The following is a 20,861-nucleotide window of genomic DNA, read 5'->3' on the forward strand; positions in this document are numbered from 1 at the left end:
TAGCAGACCAAATAAATGTTCTAACTAGACTTTGGCTCAGGTACCATGAAATAAATAGGTCCGAATGCGTCAAAAATGCGAATATATTCACATGCTGTACACATATTTCAAATTTAGTGCTTTTCTGCACGTCATAAATGATGATAATAAAGAAATACGCCATGATTAACCATTTGTGTTTAGTTGATAATATTTTTTGTTGGTACCTGATGCACGTTTGTTGCTTTGGGTTATGTATCCCGCATTATTGATGCGGTTTTTTATGTTTGGGAAATTTTGACGCGAGTAGTCGGTGACGCTTTCCGGTCCTGTTTAGGGGAGGTTCTCTGCTTCCGTGGCCTGAATTATTGTATCATGATTTCCAAGGCTGAAAGGGACAAACAGAAGGCAATTCAAGAAAAATGTCAGACATTACTGAATCAAATGCTGAGAGATGAAGACAATAAGTATTGTGTCGATTGTGATGCGAAAGGTAAATTTGTTCGTTCTTCAAGTGTCAAAAATTTTCATTAGGAAAGAGTAATTGATGATTCCTTAAGCGTTTCAGCGTAACTTTTTATGCATATTTGTTTGAGTAACTGTATCATTTTTATGTTTCAGGTCCTAGGTGGGCATCATGGAATTTGGGAGTATTTTTGTGTATAAGGTGTGCTGGTATACACCGTAACCTTGGAGTTCACATCTCGAAAGTTAAGTCAGTCAACCTTGACACATGGACACCGGAGCAAGTAGTGGTAAGAGAATATCAAATTGTATACTAGTTTATTAATGTAAAAACCCTATTAACCTGCAATTTTATTGAGAGACATGTGGATTACAATAATTCTCTTACGTTATGAAAAGTCGACCATTACCTGTCAGTTTCAGTAAATTTAAATCATTAGTCTATAATAGTGGTAACGGTTATGTGTAATATAATTATCAAAAGGCCCCATACTAGTTTCACTGGGAATTTTTTTGCAAAAATTTATTACAATTTATAGAATTTAATTGTATGTTCTTTTTTCGTCGTAGTTCTCCTGTCATTTGAGTCCCAAATTTTAGTTCTGCATTATTAATGTATAATCTTCCCCCAATTCTGAACTCAATAGCCGCGCTAGATGTAGAAAACACCGTGGGCTTTTGTTATAAATTTGTTTTCTTGTGATGATGGCGTTATAGCAGTATGTAAAATTACCTAACGATGGCCCTCTACCCCCTCATTTTTGGTACCTTCCATCTGATATGATTGTATTACATTGACATGCTTGTGGTGTTGCCTTTGTCTAACCGCAGTTTTTTGGAGAGAAGGTAAAACTTCAACAAATGCATGCCTTATATCCATTCGTGCATTGAATTAACAAGGATAGGCATCCCTTGATGACATTTAAAAATATCGCAAAACTTGGCTGGGTTTAGGAATGTCCCATGGTTGATCCAAGTGGTCCCTTTTCCTTAATTTTTGATTACCCGAAATTACCTAACGGTAGGATACTAGTGTTCACAACTTTTTAATCCTCCCAAATTATGCAACTTTTAATTTAGAGAACTTCGATGACAGTGTGATGAATTAAATTTAGAGTGCATCTTAGTTAGGTATATTAAGCCATTTTAATGAAATCTTAGGAATTATTTGTAAAGTAGGCATTGTTGAAGGGTAAATATTTTCCATTTTACATCTGTGAATCTTTTATTTTCGTACCCTCTGGTTATAAATGACCAGGGTTCTGCATTTAAGAGGTAGTTTTAAACAGAGGCCTATTTTTTCGTGAACTCCTTTGTTAATAAAACACCATTTGACTTTCTCCGGTGACTTAATTTGCAGACGTTTTTCACTTTCTTATGAAATATAAATTTGTCACTTTCAACCTCTTGGTATTTGAGTTAGTGGGTACCTCAACAGCAATGGTCATTAAGAAAAAGTCAACCGCTGAAAGTGTATGTTGGGCATGATGTGTGTAATGGAATGTACTAATGTGTATCTTAAATTTTCTTTTTCATTGCTCGAGAGGAGTGAACATTCCCATTTAAAACATATTTCATGATAAATTATTCTTGAATTCTGTGTCTGGAATGCAATATATGATAAAGTTATTGGTATCCATACTTATAGAACTGACTCCAGTACTTACCAGTTTTATTGGTTCAGTGTATATTTTGCCCATCTTTTTAGTTTTATTTCTATTTTACTACTCATCATGAAAAATATGCATGCCTTAGAGTAGCTATTTATAGAGTATCTATTTTTCTTTCTCTTGTGTTTATTAATATGCATTGGACAGACTTTGAATATGATCCTAGCCAACTTTTTACTCTTTTTCTTTTTCCATTTGCATGCCTGAATCTTAAAAATATAGGTTCTCTTCATGTTACTATTTTCATTTAAAACCAGTTTTTGAGTTCATAGCAGAAAAATAAATTGGCTTCTAAGGTTAAATCATATAGTGTATGTGGTTGAAAATTTGGCCACTTACAAATGTTGCACTTTTTTAGTGTCTACAGCAAATGGGCAACAGTAGAGCAAGGGCTGTGTACGAAGCAAATCTCCCGGATGGGTTCCGGCGGCCTCAGAGTGACTCCTCATTAGAAGCATTTGTTAGAGCCAAATATGAGGCACGGAAGTACGTTGCTAGGGAGTGGGTACCGCCCCAGCCTCCGGCCAAGGTTGACTGGGACAAGGAACTGGAGGCTGAGGCAAAGAAGAAGCGAGAGCCCAAGAGGAGGGGTGGTAGTCAGTCATCACAACTATCGTCATCCCCACCCACCTCTCTAGGCAGTGTCACTCATTCGCCATCTTCATCCCCGGCTTCAACGCAAAGTGCCACGGAAAGACGGCAGAGGCAGAGTACTATTACTCCAATTCCTAAGCCAGAGAAGGGAAGTATGGCTGGTACCAAGGTTGGTCGAACTTCTGAAACTAAAGACAAGCCTTCTTCGGCCACTGAAGACCTTCTAGGACTAGGTAAGACTCATTGTTATTTTTCTAGGTTCATGTCTTTCTAAATGTGCAGATATCTCCTGTTATCCAATCAATTATATTTAATAATAAGTCTCAATTTTCTGGAAAGTTAGTTATATATCTCTGAAATTACCTTCCAAGGTTCTCTTGTGCTCACCGAGTTTGTGGGAAATATACTGCTTGACACGTGCACCATGAAATGCTGGTGTGGTAGTAACGAAGTAGTTAAGCCTTAAAGCAGCCATTATTATATGCTGGTATCCACAGTTAATTTTTGTGGACGAGTTCGGTTGAATTTATACAGAAGGCTACTTTTGGAAAGTCAGCTACAAAGGACTCTCCAAAGAATGCTTTTTTGATAGAGAGTTTTAGATGTTCCCAGGCTGAGAAGTCTCAATGTTAGTTATGGAATCGTTGTGTTAAGTACAGGTTACAATTTCAATGATACATATATGATCTCATTCTATGTCTTATGTCATAATTTTGCCAGCACTAAGTGATATCTATGATTATTATCATAATAGTATTACCAAATTCATGTGAGCAACTGGAGTTGTTTGTAGTTCATTAGTCAGTGAAAACTGTATGTACATATGTAGTTACAAGATAATGTTATAAAGCAAATTGTCACAACAGGCCTAGGTTTTAAGCACTTAAAATATATGGCTATTTCTAAAGAAATGAGCCTATGTAGTAAAGCACTTTTACTGCATGAGGAAAAACATTTTTTTGTACACACCCTCTCAGATAATGCATTGCCAAGTAAAATATAATTGGAAGAATTAAAATATGAAATAAAGTAATAATAATAATAATTTGTTCAATTATCTGGCAAACTGATTTGTTTTCAGTATAAGGCACTGTGCACTGGTTGTGCTGATGTAACCTAGCTATATGTAAGCTTATTAATTACTTTGCCTAAAAGCAATAAAGAAAGAATAATTGTGACTACAATTAGACGCGCTTGTCACATTTTAGAAGTTTAATTTAATTTGGCCAAACAATGGCACTGTTAGCTAACTGCTGGCCGTTTAAAAATATTGGGCAAGAACATTACAGAAACGCAACCCTTTTTGGTGTGATAAAATGTATGAGTGCTTAAGGAAATCTTCTTTGATTATGCACAATAGTAAGAAATGTAGATTCCAATGCAACCTTATTTGAAAAATGCCATGATTTGTATTTTTTCCATTTTTTGAAATGAGACGCCTAAATATCATTAGAAATTACTCTAAATTAGAATGCAGCATTTTTCTTTCTGTAAAATTTGTGATAGCAGACATTTGATAAAGGCTAATAGTCAAATTATCATTCATAAATGCCATGCCAAAGGTTTAATGGTACGGTATGGTACATAGTACTTAAATAATTTTGTTGTTTAAACTTATTGCTATCCTTTCTTGATTGCAAGAAGTTGTTTTGATTATGAGCGTGGCTTCTTCTGACTGCTGCTTTTAATGTTGGTTGGAGGGTGTAGCTCTTGACAGTTGTTTTTTGTTGGAAGATAATTAGTGAGCAGTTTTCTAAAAATTTAACCACCAATCAACTTTGAAATTCCCTAAGCATAGACTAATATAAGAGGTATAGTCAAAGGGGGGTTCCAAATCAAAGAAAGTTAATCAATTAAGAATTTTTAATTTGCACCTTAGAAGCTATTTTCATTTGTAGCTGTGAGGAAGTTATAAATTGCTCGTCTTTGCTTTGAATAAGAAGAATCATGCAAGTGATAAGTGGGAGCTGTGTGTGTATGTATTTTCTACAATTATTCCAACTTTGGCTCTCGGTGATAAATCTCTTCTAGATGCTCCTGTTCCTGCGTCAGTTGCTAGTGGCACTCTTGGTGGTGGAGGAGATGACATATTCAGCAGTTTCTTGAGTGGTCCTCCACCTGCTCCTGCATCAGCCACACCGGCGGCCACAAGTACTGGGAAAGCTGATGCTAGTTCTAGTGAGGCAGGAAAGAGAACAGCAGAAGAGGAGAGCTTTTTCAATCAAGCCCTCTCTGGGGGTAGCCAGGGGGAGAAAAAGCAACTTACTAAAGACTCTATCATGGCTTTGTACTCTCAGGGTTCTGGTGTCTCCTCAGGATCTCCTGCTCCTGCATTTGGCTCAATGCAAGGTAACTATGCACTTTTGTTATATGGGCTACTTTTCTCTCCTATGTTCCTCAGGGGATGTGGTAGTCTAGTGGGCTATTCATCGAATGGGCTAGGTTCAATTCGTGGGGTTGCCTCTGGGCACCCTCCTATTCACCCAAGCTGTTTGATATGTTGGGTGCCAGATCTTGCAGGGAAACCACAGGTGGTACATGGAAGGGAACTGGCTCCTCTTATTACCCTGATGTGTGAATTGCTTATGCCATTGAGGTTTTTCAGATAAATTTTGAATTTGAAATGATCTTAATGCTTGATAATGTTAGTGTTTTTCACAACTGGCTTTCTTCAGCGACAAATATTCTGCGTATCATTGTTGCATTGACACAACTTTCAGTTATTCTATAATTATGAAAGACATCCTTTAGTAGTGGTAAACTTCCCATCAATTTTGAATTTTGAGGTTCAGAACTGCTGATTGAGTTTATGGAGTAGGCTGTGGTTGAGAGATTCAAAGGTTTTGGAGAAATCGAGGAAGGTTAAATCAAACTCTGCTATGTCAGCTTTGTAATTGAATTCACAGTATGGTGTTGAAAGACTGGTAAGTTTGTCACACACAATTGGCAAGGATGGAAGCCATGTTGGTAATTAGGCAGAAAAGACATAAAATAATATAGGTGATTGAATATAATCCTCCTACAATTAGAAGTAAGAATGGAAACAAAGAGACGGGATGATAGCATCAATTTTTGGGCCAGCTTTATGAATTGGATATAAAATTTGTGGTTTGCCATGGAAGGGGGAAGTTCCAAGGGAAAAGCAGCAATTTTTGCATTGTATTTAATGATGCATGGTGACCAATACTATTTCACTTAATTTTATCTGCAATCAGTTTGAGATTATTGGCACTGGTGTTTCCTCAAAGGATTTAGTTTCATTATATTAGAAATTTTATCATCCATATCTTGTTTTCATTTGATTATAATAAGAGCATTTCCAAGTAAAATGTATTTTTAAATTAAACTTTTAATATAATTAATTAGCTGTGGAGTAGTTTAAAATGCATTTTAATTCAACATATTAAAAATTTCTGTGCCTGTTTCATGAAATGTGTAAAAAAATATTTGCTCTTATTTTTGGCAATATGATGAAAAATCAATGGATGTAATTCAGTTAAAAATCTTTCAACTGACAGTGGAGTATATGTTTGGAAAAATTTGAATTATTTAAAGGAGTTTTTATTTATAATTTATTAGGTCTCATGATGGATGTTAGTGGAGGAGGTAGGGGGATGTTTCCTCAACAACAGACCCCCCAGCAAGTTTTTCAGGGTTCTGGAATCCCAGTTGCGGGCTATGGCATGATGCCTAATGGAATGATGGGAGTTCAGTCAGGAATGCCAGTTCAGTCAGTTGGTCGCGGTGTCTCAGGGTTGTCAGGTGGTTCTCCAGGAATGATTCAGGTAAGACTTGTATTGTTTTTTTAGTGATGCATCTGAACAAATGCTTCAGGCTTACATTTGTTCAGAGTTTTTTATTGTTAGGCATTTTTAAAATTTCCTGCAAAACTCTAAACAGAGATTAATACATACTGATGGGGAAAAGTTGTGAAATATATAATTAAAAATTAAGTTATTCTAAATGTTTTCCAAGCTTGTGATCCTTATTTTGTAATATTGAATAAACCTGTCTCCATTTTATCGGACTTATGAATACTGTTGTATGCATTGTGCCCATTGAGGCGGAGAAAGCAAATAGTTGTAGAATAGATGTCCTTCTGCAGTTGCGGAAAAGTTACTGAGTAGAAGATTACTCTGATGCTGCAGTGAGAGAAGAAATGAGCTAATGCTAATGAATTGAATGAAGTGAAGTGATTTCTCCGAGACTGAGTTTTCTTGTGCATTCCCAATTGCACAAGATGCACAAAGATTTCCTCCCTGTAAGATATGGTTAGTGTGTGGTCAGAGACACAAACTTTAAATTTCAGTCCTTTTAATGGCTTATGTCATTACAAGATTGTGGAACCAAAATAATTTGTGTGTGTTGTAAAACATGAATCAAAAAACTGTAAAACAGAGAGACTGTGCGAGAACATTTATATTTAATTGTCATATTGCTTCTTTATTATAAGGCTACTATATTCATTTTGTGGGTTGCTGTAGTCCAGGGGGTAGAGAATTGGACTTCTGACCCAAGGGGTCCTGGGTTCTATTCCTGGGCAAGCCTCTCTGGGCACCTGCAGCTCCACGCAAGCTATGTGATTTTTCGAGTACCAGATCTTCCTGGGAAACCATGCCAAATTTGGTAATCATTTCATTTGACATCCCAAACGATGGTCATTATTTATGAATGTACAGCCTCATGTAAACTCATTTACCCAATAGTAAACTGTCACAAACACGCAGTATACTCATATGTGCCATAAATTTTATCTAGCTCTGCTTAAATCTCTTTGTGTCTAGCCTTTAAAATAGAAGTGTTTAATCTTTGCACAAAATTATTTTTCCCACTTTTCTAAATAAACAAAAGCATTTTGCTTCAATTGCCTATGAAATTGGTACCAGGTAATGGATATCGCTGAATCTTAAACAGCAGTCTAGTGAGAGATGAAGATTACTAAATCAAATCTTTTCTGATTCTGCAATCAACATCTCTTGGATTTTCTAAGGAGTTATTGAATGTTCCACATGTAAGGTATCAAAAATTTATGTCGGGTAGGCAATTGACTTGGTGAAAAATTACTAATCGGTCCCTTTTTATTGCGCAGTAGTCCTTTAGGTCCCGAAAATTGACCTCTGCAGCAAGTGGCATGTCCTGATATATGTATCCTAAGGTTTTACACTCCTTCAATCTCTGGTGTTGCCATTGTCAGTGTAACATAATGCAGTCAAAATTTTATTAGTTTCTTTGAAATGGAAAGGTAACTAGTTGGTTACCTTTTTCTATAAAAAGTTCACTTTTCCACTCTTTGGACCATCAAATTAAATTAAATTTTGAACTGTATGTTCAAATTGGTGTAGTGGCCACCTTTTCTCTGCTTGCCACCCTAACCCTGATTGACTGAATGAAAACTATATTTCCTAATGAAAAATATGGAAAAAATGTGAGTGCAAGCATTCAACACTAATCTGGGCTTAAATGTGGGACCCCTCTTAGCTGAAATGTAATTTTTGAAAAAGTTTTGCAGCATGCTCAGGTTAATTCTTAATGTATAAAATTGAATCTCTTCTATTTTAAAATATTTTGCCAGTTATACCCTGAAAATGTGGTAATAGACCAGGCATCCCAATTTGACAGCTTTCCTTATTTGATGAAAGATAAAAAAATCTATCTTATGATTTATTTATAGTTCATTTTGATTTAATAACTTAAATCTAACATTTATACTTGTACTAGGTGATAGTTTTGTTTCTGTTTCAAAGAGGGGAAATCTCCAACAGGGCTGCGACTAGGGTCTGTGTTACCTAGGGAAAATATGGATTCTAGCAACCCCCTCCCTCTACCTGCCCTAATGACACCCTCGTATTGTATGCTTTGTTAGGTTAACTCTTTTGCCATATAGATGCACCCTGGGCACATGCTCCACTTTCCTTCCGTACTCCTCCCTCCAGTTGCATTTGATGGTTTGTTTAATAATCTAGTAGATGTGTAGCACCATTATTAGCCCCTGGAATGCTAAGCTACCTTAAAAGCTAAAACTCAACAAATGGAAACTTCTTTCCCATTAGGATCACATATTGCTAAAATAAATTCTAGTTTGAAAACGTTTCTAGGGAAATACCTCCTGCTTAAATAGTATTCCTCTTGGATCGGTTATCAAGCATGGAAATTACTTATAACAGGTTCTGCCATATTTTTTTGCTTTTTATTGCATTATGCAGGCATTGTAGACTCAGAAATGTGTAGTTACTTGAAAGTTTCTGTGATATGTACATATATTGCAAAGGTTACATGGCTCAGATTTCCTCTGGTTCCATTGAACAGAAGAAGAAAAAAACTGGTGATAATTGGTGATACATTTTATTTAAATATGATCATTTTGTAATTAAATGGAACGTTCTTATACTCTGGGTCTCATTATATGGAGTCATTAATAGTTTCTGGCAAAACAACAGGTGGAGAAAATGTCCTATGGGATTATTCAGGTTTATTATGGAGCTTATTCAGGTTTGTACCATAGGAGTCTTGTAACACCTGAAGATGTTATCATGTAGCAAAACTAGTCTTAATGTATTCATTTCATCCAGCATGAAAAACAATAAGTATTTCATTTTTTATATGTGCATGTCTAATGTAAGTAAGGTGGGCAATCAAGACGGGCAGATTATTCCTAATTTTTGTGTAAGTAATAACCTTCAGTCATCTATGATTTTTGAAGTTCCCTGAATATTTTTCTATAGAGTATCATATCTACTTGACGACAGGCAGTGCCTCACTACTCTCGTCTGCCCTGTTGTCAAAATTTCCCATTCCAGTTGATGGTTACCTCGTCAGCCAAAATATCAGTATTAAGTATTTCTTAAAGAGTCAATATTGGCTATAGGATTTACACCTTACATATAGTACCATATCTAAGTACATATTGATCCTGTTTTCATAATTGATTCTCCATGTGTAGTATTTTTTTAGAATTTCAATTTTCTTGTTTTCATGAAATAGATGATAGGAAGCACTGCATCAAATAGATGAAGCTCGCAACAAACTCTTCTGAAATATAGGGGAGTCACAGTCATAAAATCTCACAGGCCGATGAATATGAAACTATAGAATCGACAGTGTTAGCCATCATTTCTTGAAAACCTTTGTAGCTAGTCAAAATGAGTAAAATAGATCATATAGTTGATAATTTTATTTTTTCAGTCATCCAATTTGATGCTTTGTCATTCTCACTCAATAATGACATCAGGCATCCGTTATGTACATGAAGAGTCATAGACATACTGGTTTGTATCGTATATTCCTTTATATTAATGCTCTCTTTTGTACAATATCGGCATGCATTCTCCTCCCCTTTATGGCTGTACTGATCTCGCATAGGTAGTCATTATTATTATGTAAATTTCTTGAAATGATTCTCAGTACAGTAGAAACTCTCTTATCCAGTTTTGCTTTAATTGGCCGATGCTTTATGCAGTCTTCGGCTCTCAAGGGTTAAAATTATACAAATTATATTTATGGATGTCATTTGAAAATTTAAGATATAAAGGCTTGGATAGTTTTCAGATGATAGTCAATAATTAATTTATTTTTCTATTTAAAAATTAGCCAAAAATAATTTGTATTCAATTTATATTATTACATTAATATATATTATTATAATAAGACTGGTGCAATAATGTATTTTGAGTTTTGCGAATCATTAGGCATACTCCATTAAAATTGCTATTTTTTATATTAATTAAATGTGACCCTTTACCCCATATCAAAAGTTTTTTATGCTTCACAATATCCTCCATGAAGTAGAAAATGACTAAAAAGGGAAATGTTTTTAAGTGGAATGTTGACTGATAAATTTCATTTGCAAAATAATGACTGAAAATGATTGTATTTCAAGTTCTTTTATTTTAAGAAATAAGCAGTGACTGAATTCAATTTTTTTGTGCTATTTAAAACTTGAGGTACCGATGTCTAATTTATTTTTCATGTTAGCAAAATAAATATTGCTGCTGATATTTGATGTGGTTGGTACTTTATAAACATAATGTTTGAATCTTTTTTCCCATTTGGTGAGACTCTTTTAAGATTGGCAATCTCTTTGAAAATACATCATGTTGTAATATCTCTGCTGACATGTTCATTCCATCAGATGCGTGGGTGAGGTGATTTTTGTTCCTTGCTAAGCTATAGAGGAAGCATTGAAATGAATATCAATTTTACTTTGCCGATCTCTCCTCAGAATGGTATGTTTGTGGGTGTCCCCACCATGGCCCAGGGACAACAGCATCCAATGGGTGCTGCTCAGCCCGCCGTGGGGATTCCATCAAATCCTTTCCTGGCCATTTGCCCCCCTTTTATACCTCCTGGTTCTAATTTTGCTGGAGGTGCATCACCTGCTCTAGGACAGGTAAATTTTACCTTAGTAAAGAAATTGATTTCAGTAGTGCTGTTGTAGTTTTTTGTGTATTTCTTGCTCTTAACTTGTGTTTTGAACAGTTTTGTGTATAATTAGAAGCTGCATTAATGTGAGATAATTAAATATGCTTCTGTAATATATATATATATATATATATATATATATATATATATATATATATATATATATATATATATATATATATATATATTTAATAAGTAGTTGTTGTAGTGATGCAAATATAGTACACCAGAACCACTCAGAATTTTCGTTGGCTTCATGTTGAAATAATAATGGAAATATTCATCCATGACAGCTTGCCCTTGCAATCTGACCTTTACAGGCTCAGAACAATTTAATGGTCAGTTTTGAGGTACAGGAGAACCTTAACTTAATGATGCTGGAAAGGAAATTCAAAACACTGAATACATAAATGTAGTATGTTTTCACATGAAAAACAGAAAATCTGTTAATTGCTCATTGGGTCACAGGCAACTAGCGCCGCTAGTGAGCATCATGTCCGGAAGATTTCTCCAGTTCGCGCATTATTGCACAGACCACCTGTGTACATCATTTGTGCCAAGAGACAAGGGCAAACCATATCAGAGGCAAGTTATCACTCTGAAAGGGGAAATACATTTCTCCATGAAAAAGAAATACATCCATTTGAGGACTCAAATTTTTAACTGAAGCTCTATAACTCCTCTCTCTGGAAAGCTTCCCATTGGATTCAAGTGCCCTCTCTCAGGTTCCACCCTGTCCTTTGTCACACTCTCCCTTCTCTGTCCTCTTCCTATTAGTGGCTTGCCCAGACAGTGCCAGAATGCTGACAGCACCTTCCCATCTTGGCTGTGGCTTAGGAATTGTTGAATAGGAAACATGTCACTGTAGTATCTGATATAGGGTGGGTATGGAAGGCAGGAATTAATATGAGTGCTGACTCAGAATCCCAAGGGTACCATCTGTCAATCCACAGTATTTGAATAAGAGGCTAGTGTATTGAACAAATGGTGATACATCAATTTGACATTTTATTAAGGGTGGCTTTTTTCTTTTGAAATATACCACATCCATGTTACTCCTTTATCATTCCATCACCTTTTGCACACCACTTGTCTGCTAGCATTGACCTCTTCCATGGGCAGGTGGGCATCTTTTTTTTTGCAATGCTGTGCATTTCAGTTCACTGCTTACTTTTTTAGGGCTCGCTAAATGAATGATGCAAGTCTTGTGATTGAGGAGAAAAGACTTTGGATTCAAACTATTGTTTGAAATTGTCTCAGTGTGAATAAGGGAGAAAGAAAGTTAAACTGAAATCATAGAAACTATGGTTTATTATCATCATCTATGTTCTCCATTTTCAAAAACAAAGAAAAACTTGTCTTCTTTCATACTGAGTTTCTGTTGTGAGAGATGCAGGACATAAATACCATCCAGATGCAAGACTTCATTGAGCATTCAGGGAACTGTGGGGCAATGCTTGTCAATTTGCTGGAGTTTTCAATCTCCTATACTCAGGAAACGACTGTATGGTGGATTATCGCTTGAATGTTGTGTTTAATCTCCATTCAGTATAACTTTCAGCAAGTCTTGAATCGTTCTGCTAGTTGTGTTGCATTCCTTAAATTTGAGAAAAAAAAACATCCTTGAAAAACCTGTGAATTTCATTCCTCATTTTGAGCGCAGGCATCTTGCAAAAGAGTGGAACTTGTATGTTTTTTGTGAAGGTGACAAGTACCCAATTACCCATTCCAGACTATGCATTATGAGAATGCTGGGAGGAGATATGCCATCCTAATTCTATAGAAGCACACTTGATTATTAATTTGATTTTATTTGTCCTTTTGTTGTCAATGCATTCCTTTGAATCCAAAGTGCTAAAAGACCTCATGTGGAGTGCCACTCATTCCACAGGTGTTAGTTTAAGTAGATAGTGTGTTGCATGACGTACCCAACTGAAGAATGAATGGGGATTCTGGTGAATTAGCAAGTAGTGTAGTATTTAGTTAGACTCTTACTTTAATGCATTTGACTTAGGCTGTTGTGATTCCTCACTGGTTTTACTTTTGCATTCCATTTTGTATGCATGCTTCACCCTAGGTGCATGGCCAGAATGGCAGAGCTACAGATTCTGGTGCACCTCCACCACAGGATCTCATTCTTGATTTTGATTCATCAAGCACAAATGCTGTAAAAAGCTCTCAAGGGGTAGGCTATTTTTTTTGTAATTTAACATAATGTGTAACAATTTTGAGTTTTATTTAATGAAGAAATTAACTAATGAACGACTTGCAATTTTTTTTGTAGCTTTCTCAGCAAATGGCTCAAATGACTATAGCTGGTGGTGGAATGGCTCCAGGGATGACGGTGGGGATGCCTGGGATGAATCCCAGCCCACTAACGTTCTCCTCCCAAGTAGCCCCAAGTGGTCAAACACTTTCCACTAATTTATGGCAGTGAAAAGTATATAAGAGTTATTTCCGGGAAAAGTGCACTAGATTAGGAAGGCATTTCGTGAAAATTTAATTGGGTCCACGTTGATAGATGGTTGGAAGTTCTAATGAATATATTTACATCTCATTCCATGATTCAACTCTGCTTTTGAAATGTTTTACAGTGAGAAATACTCTTGAAAGTGGAAGGAATTTTGGAGAATTTTTATCATGTTTCATGGCATTTCATTAGGTTTTATTGCGTATTTAATTACCCCAAACTCACGTTTTAGCCTTTGCATAGTGTGGGAGGCATTTGAAGTTGTTTGCTTTGGTTCATGGGACTAAATATGTACTTTGAATTTATTCTACCGCCTTAATAGATCATTTCAAGAAATCTTCGTTTTGTTAAAGTTAAATAATTATTGATGACAGGAACCAGGTGATATTGGATGAGTTGCTGCAATGCATTAAGGCATGCATTTCATTATACAATAAAAATTCTTTGACATTATATTTGTGACAGAAATGGTGTTTTTCCAATAAAATATGGAACTGGCAAGAGCAATATGTATTTTTAATAGATTTGTATATAAAAATTTTCTCCAAGTGCTGTCAGGAAGGAAGTACATTTTTTTTTAAATTTGTAAAGGTCATTGTTTCCAATTCTTACCGAAGCTGCCAGTGATAAGCTCTTAAACAGTGATAAATCACCTCAACTTATGGATTTATTTCCATGACATCATAACACCAAAATTAGGAATAAATATGAAATATCAAAGCTTGTTTATGTATTAATGAAAATTTTCCTTTAAGCCTTGATTTGTGAGTTCCTATTGCTCTATCAACATGTATAACTTATAGCTGTAAATACATTTCAAGAAAAAAAATTAGAAACTTTTCTGCGTGTACCCAAATATATTTAGCAATGATGGAATAGGCATATCAATAAAAATGATGAAAATTGGAAAACTTCATACTAGTTTCAGAATGAAGTATTTTAACATAAAAAAATTCAAAAGTATTATGGTAATGTTTTTCGAGTCCAGGACATTTGAAAAGAAAATTGAACTACAGAAATTAGAGTGTAGGTTGTATGTGGTGTGTATAACTTAAATTCTTCAATGATGTTTTCCATTTGAATCTGATCGAGGGTGCTTGTGTGTGGTATATGTTGTCAGGTGTGTGTTATGACTGAATGCTAAGTTATGAGACAAAGTGGACGCAATATGTGTATTTACTGAAACCAAAACAATGACTCCAAAAATTTCTTTTACTTATGTTGTTTTGGTGTGCCTGTGATTATATTTATATGAAATTGTTTTCCTTCATCAATTTTATGCAATGCTGGTAATGTATATAATCATTACTTGTAAATATTCACATATATAAATACTTATTGTAATTGTATAAATTCCTTGAATTTTGAGAATCTGAAATATAAAATTTCTGTTGTTAATGTTCCTTGTCTATATTTTTTTGGTTTTGCTTTTAATTTAGATATATATGTATGCGTATTTGTTTCATCTATAGTGTCATGAAAAAGATGAGAGCTTGCGGTGCTCAAGATTTTTTATGGTATACCCAAAAAGTTAATGAAATTTTCTGTCCTCTATTTTTTAGTGGCATTAATAATAGAATATTTATATAATAAGCTATGAGGGTGTTGTACGAGATTGCTGACCCTTTAATTATACAAATTTTACCATGATGTATGCATATATGTTGTCAATTGTGAACAAATCAAGCACGCTTATGTTGGCCCATTTTGATCTTCCCACTTCCCTCTTTGTCAAAGTGCTACTATAACTTCCCCCAAATCAAGATTCTCTGATATTATTCTAATTTACATTTAATGCTCTTTTCATTTCTTACGTTTTTTCAACTGAGTTGAAACACCTCATGGCATTGAAAATGTATGGAAAAGCTAATCTTAAGTAATCCCAGGTGAGATGTCACCTTGGCTATGATACACATTTCCTTTTCTACTTTGAAATTGTATTTTACTGTGTTTATATATTGTGATCACTTTTAGGTATTGCTCATGATCCAATTTATAAAGTGGATGGTATCTTACATTGCTCTGACGAAATTGGAGGACGTTAAACTTTTTCTGGAAAAATTTTATGATGCTTTCATACATAATTGTATTTTTAGTTTGACCGTAAATTTTGTATCTAGTAATTTATAGGCGCAACAATGGTCTCCTTTTTTGATGGCTTTGAGTTTTTTTTACAATTTTCTTCTTCTTGGATGTTTAAAACAAGTCGTGAAATTCTCCCGGGAGTGGAAGTCAGAAGAGATGCTGCTCCCAAATGCTATTTAACAGTTTTTTTGGACTTAGCATTGTTATTATTACATCAAAGAAATGCATGCTAGCATTGTTGTTCAAACCATGACAAGAGAGAGTAGTCTTAAAGGAGTAGGGTGTATTGTTCTCTCAACTGACCACCCACTGCTATGCCCAATCAAAGCATTTACCTTGTACACACCCCATTCCGTGGTAGAAATTACAGTCTCTCCACAAAGGATCAAATTGCAAGGATGAAGGAAAGTCATTGGCAGATCTGGTATCGCCATCTAAATGTAAGTATTAAAGGTAGGTATAATGTATTTATGTACTTAGTCTAAGCAAAAAAACCTGGTAAAACTCTTGGGTTACTTGCTCTTAATTTTTGCCGCATTATGGAATGCAAACATCCAGTATGTGCGCTAACAGTCATATGCCCACTTATTACAGGATCATACCTACAATGGAGTGTATAGTATATAATTACTCTCCTAAAAAGAATTTTTTAATATGTTACCTTACCCCTTTTGTGAGGAATCATCAAACCCGAAACCAGCTTGTATGCCAGAGTAAAATTTGAAAAGTGTTAGAATAAAATAAAAATTCGTGAATGTAGACAGGGATAAAACTTTATTGTTAATATCATTAGTAAATGAAATAATCTAAAAAGTCATCACACAGAGGAGTTCCTGTTATTCATTTGTGAATTCAGCCTGTTTTTTTGCACCACATTTATAAATATCAGGAATTTATAGGCTCTGTGAAATATATACTTGAAATTTAAAATATCTGGGTGGCAAGTAGATATTGCTTGCAGCTGAGGTTTATTTTGGATTTTATAGTAGTTTCTATCGCTATTGAAAGCGAAAACTTCTCAAAGTGTGTGTGTGCAAGATGAAAGGGATCTGATAATTTCCCCCAAATCTAATTGTTCTGTCAGTAGATAAGATAAATTTTGCTTTTCAATCATTTTCTTTTTAAACCAAGCAGTTATCAAATTGTTTGATGGGTAAGGGTAGAACTCATCTGATTATAGCCCATCAGCATAGGAAATTCACTCTTTGGCGTAGGGGATTAGTTCCTTTCCCTGAGCTGAGTAAGGTTTCCCAGATCTAGTGCCCAAAAAATTACACTGCTTGAGTAAATTTGAGGGTACCTGGGAATCGAACCCAGGCCCTCTGGTCCATAGTCTAATACTCTTCCCCCTGAACTACCACATTCCCTCATTTTCTTTTAAGTTAACTGAAATGGCATCAATACAATAAAAATCTAATGCAATTCTTGGGAATTGTTCTTGCATTGATCGCATCTGGACTGCAGTGTACACCTTGTGTACATTAGGTGGACAAGGTGTGCTCAATGAGGTCAGGCTTTTCCTTCTCTGTCTTACTTTCAAGTATGTGGGAAGAGGTTTGAATTTGTTAGTAGAATGTTATTTCTGATGATATTCCCATTAGGGAGGCAGATGGGTGTGCAGGCTATGGGCAGCATTTGATAATCTTTTCTTGAGCATTTACATGCTTAAGTTTGATGTCCCCACAATCGGCTTCGGCTGAGGTTAAGCCTTTATTAGCGTGAAAAATTTTTGACATTTTTTATAAAGACAGGCATGGCAATTATATGCATTTAAAAAAAGTTTTATGTTTGTAAATGATCATGAATGTCTCCTGAACTAACATTATACATGGGGGTATCTTTTTTGAGTAATTATTTCCAAGAAATAACCAAAATATCTGGATAAAATTATTTATTTGACTAATGTACATAATTTTGTAAATTACAGCTATTAATATTGATTTGTTTTGGTTCAGGAAACTGTAGATTAAAGTAAATCATAGTCTGGAGAAGGCTCACAGTATTCTTAGGTTCCTTTATTTGAAAGGTTACTGTGTCTGTAAAATCCAAATTAAATGATAGACCTTCATTGACACAGTTGTGAGGTGGAAGAAGAATTTTCAAACTGACCCCATGTCCCTCACAGATAATCCAAGAAGTGGGTGACTATCACTCCCAGACAATGCTGTCACAGTGAAGAAAGTGGACAATTATCCATTTAGGTTGAAGAGCAACCATCCAAATGATAAAGAATGAGACTGATCTTAGCCACGGCAGTGTGAGAAAAATTATTCATGAAGAACTGCACATGTTAAAGGTGTCAGTACACTCGTTTCCATGGCTGCTGACTCCTTTTATAAGTAAACATAGTACAACAGACAATCAAAGTGATGTGACTTTGAAATTTTGTCACATCTGCCATATTCTCCCAATCTCATCCCAAGCAAGCTATTATTATTATTCCCAGAACTCAAAAAACCATTGTGCAGCCGGAGATCAAGCATCACCACAAATGATGTCATAGTGGATCAATTGTTTCAATGTAATCTGCCGAGTTCTGCAATGATGGCCTTTGAAAGGTCATGAAATGCTGGGAGGAATGTGCAAGTCTGAATGGATCTCGATTATTTTTTTGTAATAATGGAAAGTTTACCATACCCCCTCATAATTAAAGTCCTATGAAGTCCCCAGAAGTCCAAGACCTGAAGTCTGAAGACCAATTTTCTTCCTTCTATTCCCCACTCCTATCCAGCACATGTCATATCTCCCTTGCAGGATCCTGGTAGCAGTCTTCCATACAGCCCTGACAACTTCTTCTTCCCACACTCCTTTCCCTCTTAATATGGCAAACCATTTGCATTTCCAAATTATTATTATTAGGTAATCTACCGGTTAAGATAGGTTTTGGGTGGGCACAACTGCCAAATAAATAATTTTTTCTCCTAACAAAGCACAACATCCTAATCAAATGCAAGTCTCTCTTTATTTCTATGTTCTTCCTTCCTTCATCCCATCCAGCAACCCTATCCTATTTCTCCCAATTCCTTGTTTGCCTAACATTCTCCCTTTTACCATAGTCTTCAACTCTTGCACATAAACATTCAGTGAATACGTAATAAATTACTGGACCTCGAGGTTCTAGTAAACGAGTACCAATCCCATGTGATCTGTGTCAACGAACATTGGTTAAATGCGAGTGAACTTGAATCTTTTCATGTGCCTGGGTGTGTCATCGCTAGTGCCTTTTGCCGAACAGTTCAAAAAAATGGTGGTGTTTTAATTCTACTGTCTGAATGTTTTCCCTGTATTCCCATTGGTTTCCCATATGAATTTCTCAATGAAGAACAATCATTTGAATGCTGTGTTGCCTGCTTCAAAATGGATAATACTGTTTTTTATGTGCTGTCTATTTATCGTTCACTTAAGAGTGGCTTTTGCGTTTTCCTGACGAAACTCTTGGAAATAATCCATAAGTCAATCCATGAACCTTGCATAATAATTACAGGTGACTTTAATTGTAATTTTATGGCCGATTCCAAAGCTAAAAAGGAATTCATGGATTTACTAACGTCATTCAACATCAATGCTACCAACAGTGAACCTACTAGAGTGAGTGCTAGTTCGCAAACAGTTTTAGATAATGTATTAACTAATATCGACCTTGAACTAGGACAAACAAATACCATTAATGCCCACCTATCAGATCACTACCCACTTCTTTTTATAATTGCTGTGTCTACATCCAAAGAAAGTAAAAATACTACAAAAAGTATTTCTCTGATCAGAATATGATCGCCTTTTTGACTTATTAAATTCCCATGAGTGGTCCGATTTGTTTTCCTTGAAGTCCTTTGACCTTAGCTTTGAATATTTCTATTCCACCTATCTACATTACTTTGAAACCTGCTTTCCCCGTGTCCTGAAGCATACAAAAAACAAAAGCTCTTCTGTGAACTACAAAAGTCAGTGGGTCTCTGATGAAATTCACTGGCTTTTGAAGAAAATGAAAGATGCCGCAGTGTATTACAAAAATAAAACAAATCCAGCAGATTGCCAGGAATACTCAGTACTCAAGAAAAGTTATTGCCAAACTTTACAGTGTGCTAAAAAACCTTTCAACAACCATAGACTTACCAATGCAGACAATAAATCTAGAGAGATTTGGAAAATTATTAACGAATCCAAGGTCCACATAATGTTCAAGATCTTCAGCTGCAGGACTCCACTGGTAATGCTATACAAGATTACTCTAAAATGGCCTCCATTCTGAATGATTTCTACCTATCCCATCAAAATCTCGCAGTTTCAGTCAATTCAGCTAATTATTCTCATATTCCTAACTCATGCAATTCATTATATATATTCCCATGTTCAGCCATGGAACTGACCAACATAATCAATAAATTCCCTAACAAATTTAGTCCTGGATTAGATGACATCCCAGGGATAGTCATAAAAAGGTCATTTAATGCTATTAAGGATCAGCTGCTGTTCTTAATTAATGAATCCCTAAAAACTGGAATTTTCCCAAGCCCTCTTAAATTGCCACCACCTTTTCCATCCTTCTCCACACCCACATTTAAAATGTACCTGCTGTATCCCTATTAGCATTTAATAAACCCATTACAAGCAGTATTGAACATCCAAGGAACTCTCCCAACCATGAATACAATACTTTGGTTGTTCTATATATGTTAACAGTGATAAAACCTAAAAAGTCAATTACATTTATTCTTGCATTTCAGGATATTTATTCAATATAATTTAGAAAATATATCATTATTCTATTGTATTTAGTAATCTAAATCTAGTCTAGTGTATTAAGTAAAAATTTCATGGTAAGTATTCAACCTAGTGAAGTGAAAAAGCAAGTTTGAACTTTAGAATACAACGAAAATTAATGATATACAATGACAAAAATAATTTTTATATACCTCCTGCCAAGTATAATGCATACACTGTGTAAGGAATGCCAAAGTTTTAACAATGAATTTTACATTACATATTAAGGACACTTATCATTCAAGTAATCATTAATAGAGAAGTATAACTTATCCTATGTATAGTAATGCCTATACAGTATGGCTTTTGATCTGGGAAATCTATAATTTTTGCTGCAGAGTCAATGGTTAATTATGTCATTAATTAATTAGAAGAGAAGGAGTCAGTCTCTGTGACACTATGTGATCTTAGTAAGGCTT

General features: G+C 35.2%; 1 protein-coding gene across 2 annotated transcripts; it reads left to right on the plus strand.

The window, feature by feature from the left end:
• Positions 1 to 302: 302 nt before the first annotated feature.
• LOC139693908 (stromal membrane-associated protein 1-like) lies at positions 303 to 14,991 on the plus strand. 2 transcript variants are annotated; one of them, XM_071592237.1, is made up of 8 exons: positions 303 to 472; positions 601 to 734; positions 2,473 to 2,941; positions 4,740 to 5,057; positions 6,288 to 6,493; positions 10,927 to 11,094; positions 13,204 to 13,311; positions 13,411 to 14,991. In XM_071592237.1, the coding sequence occupies exons 1-8, from the start codon at positions 355 to 357 to the stop codon at positions 13,561 to 13,563; spliced, it is 1,674 nt and encodes a 557-aa protein (XP_071448338.1). In that variant the 5' UTR covers positions 303 to 354; the 3' UTR covers positions 13,564 to 14,991. The 2 variants fall into 2 exon arrangements, with proteins under 2 accessions (XP_071448338.1, XP_071448339.1); XM_071592238.1 differs by lacking the exon at positions 13,204 to 13,311.
• The last annotated feature ends 5,870 nt before the right edge of the window (positions 14,992 to 20,861 follow it).

The sequence above is a fragment of the Hetaerina americana genome, unplaced genomic scaffold, assembly GCF_022747635.1.
Source record: "Hetaerina americana unplaced genomic scaffold, ioHetAmer1.1.p SCAF_5, whole genome shotgun sequence".
In the NCBI taxonomy this organism is placed as follows: Eukaryota; Metazoa; Arthropoda; class Insecta; order Odonata; family Calopterygidae; genus Hetaerina; species Hetaerina americana.

Excerpts from the sequence above, each read along its gene's own strand:
- LOC139693908 (XM_071592237.1), top strand. The coding sequence starts at position 355 with ATGATTTCCAAGGCTGAAAGGGACAAACAGAAGGCAATTCAAGAAAAA. Across the intron at positions 2,942-4,739 it reads TGAAGACCTTCTAGGACTAG|ATGCTCCTGTTCCTGCGTCA; the intron begins GTAAGACTCATT and ends AATCTCTTCTAG. Across the intron at positions 13,312-13,410 it reads CTGTAAAAAGCTCTCAAGGG|CTTTCTCAGCAAATGGCTCA; the intron begins GTAGGCTATTTT and ends TTTTTTTTGTAG.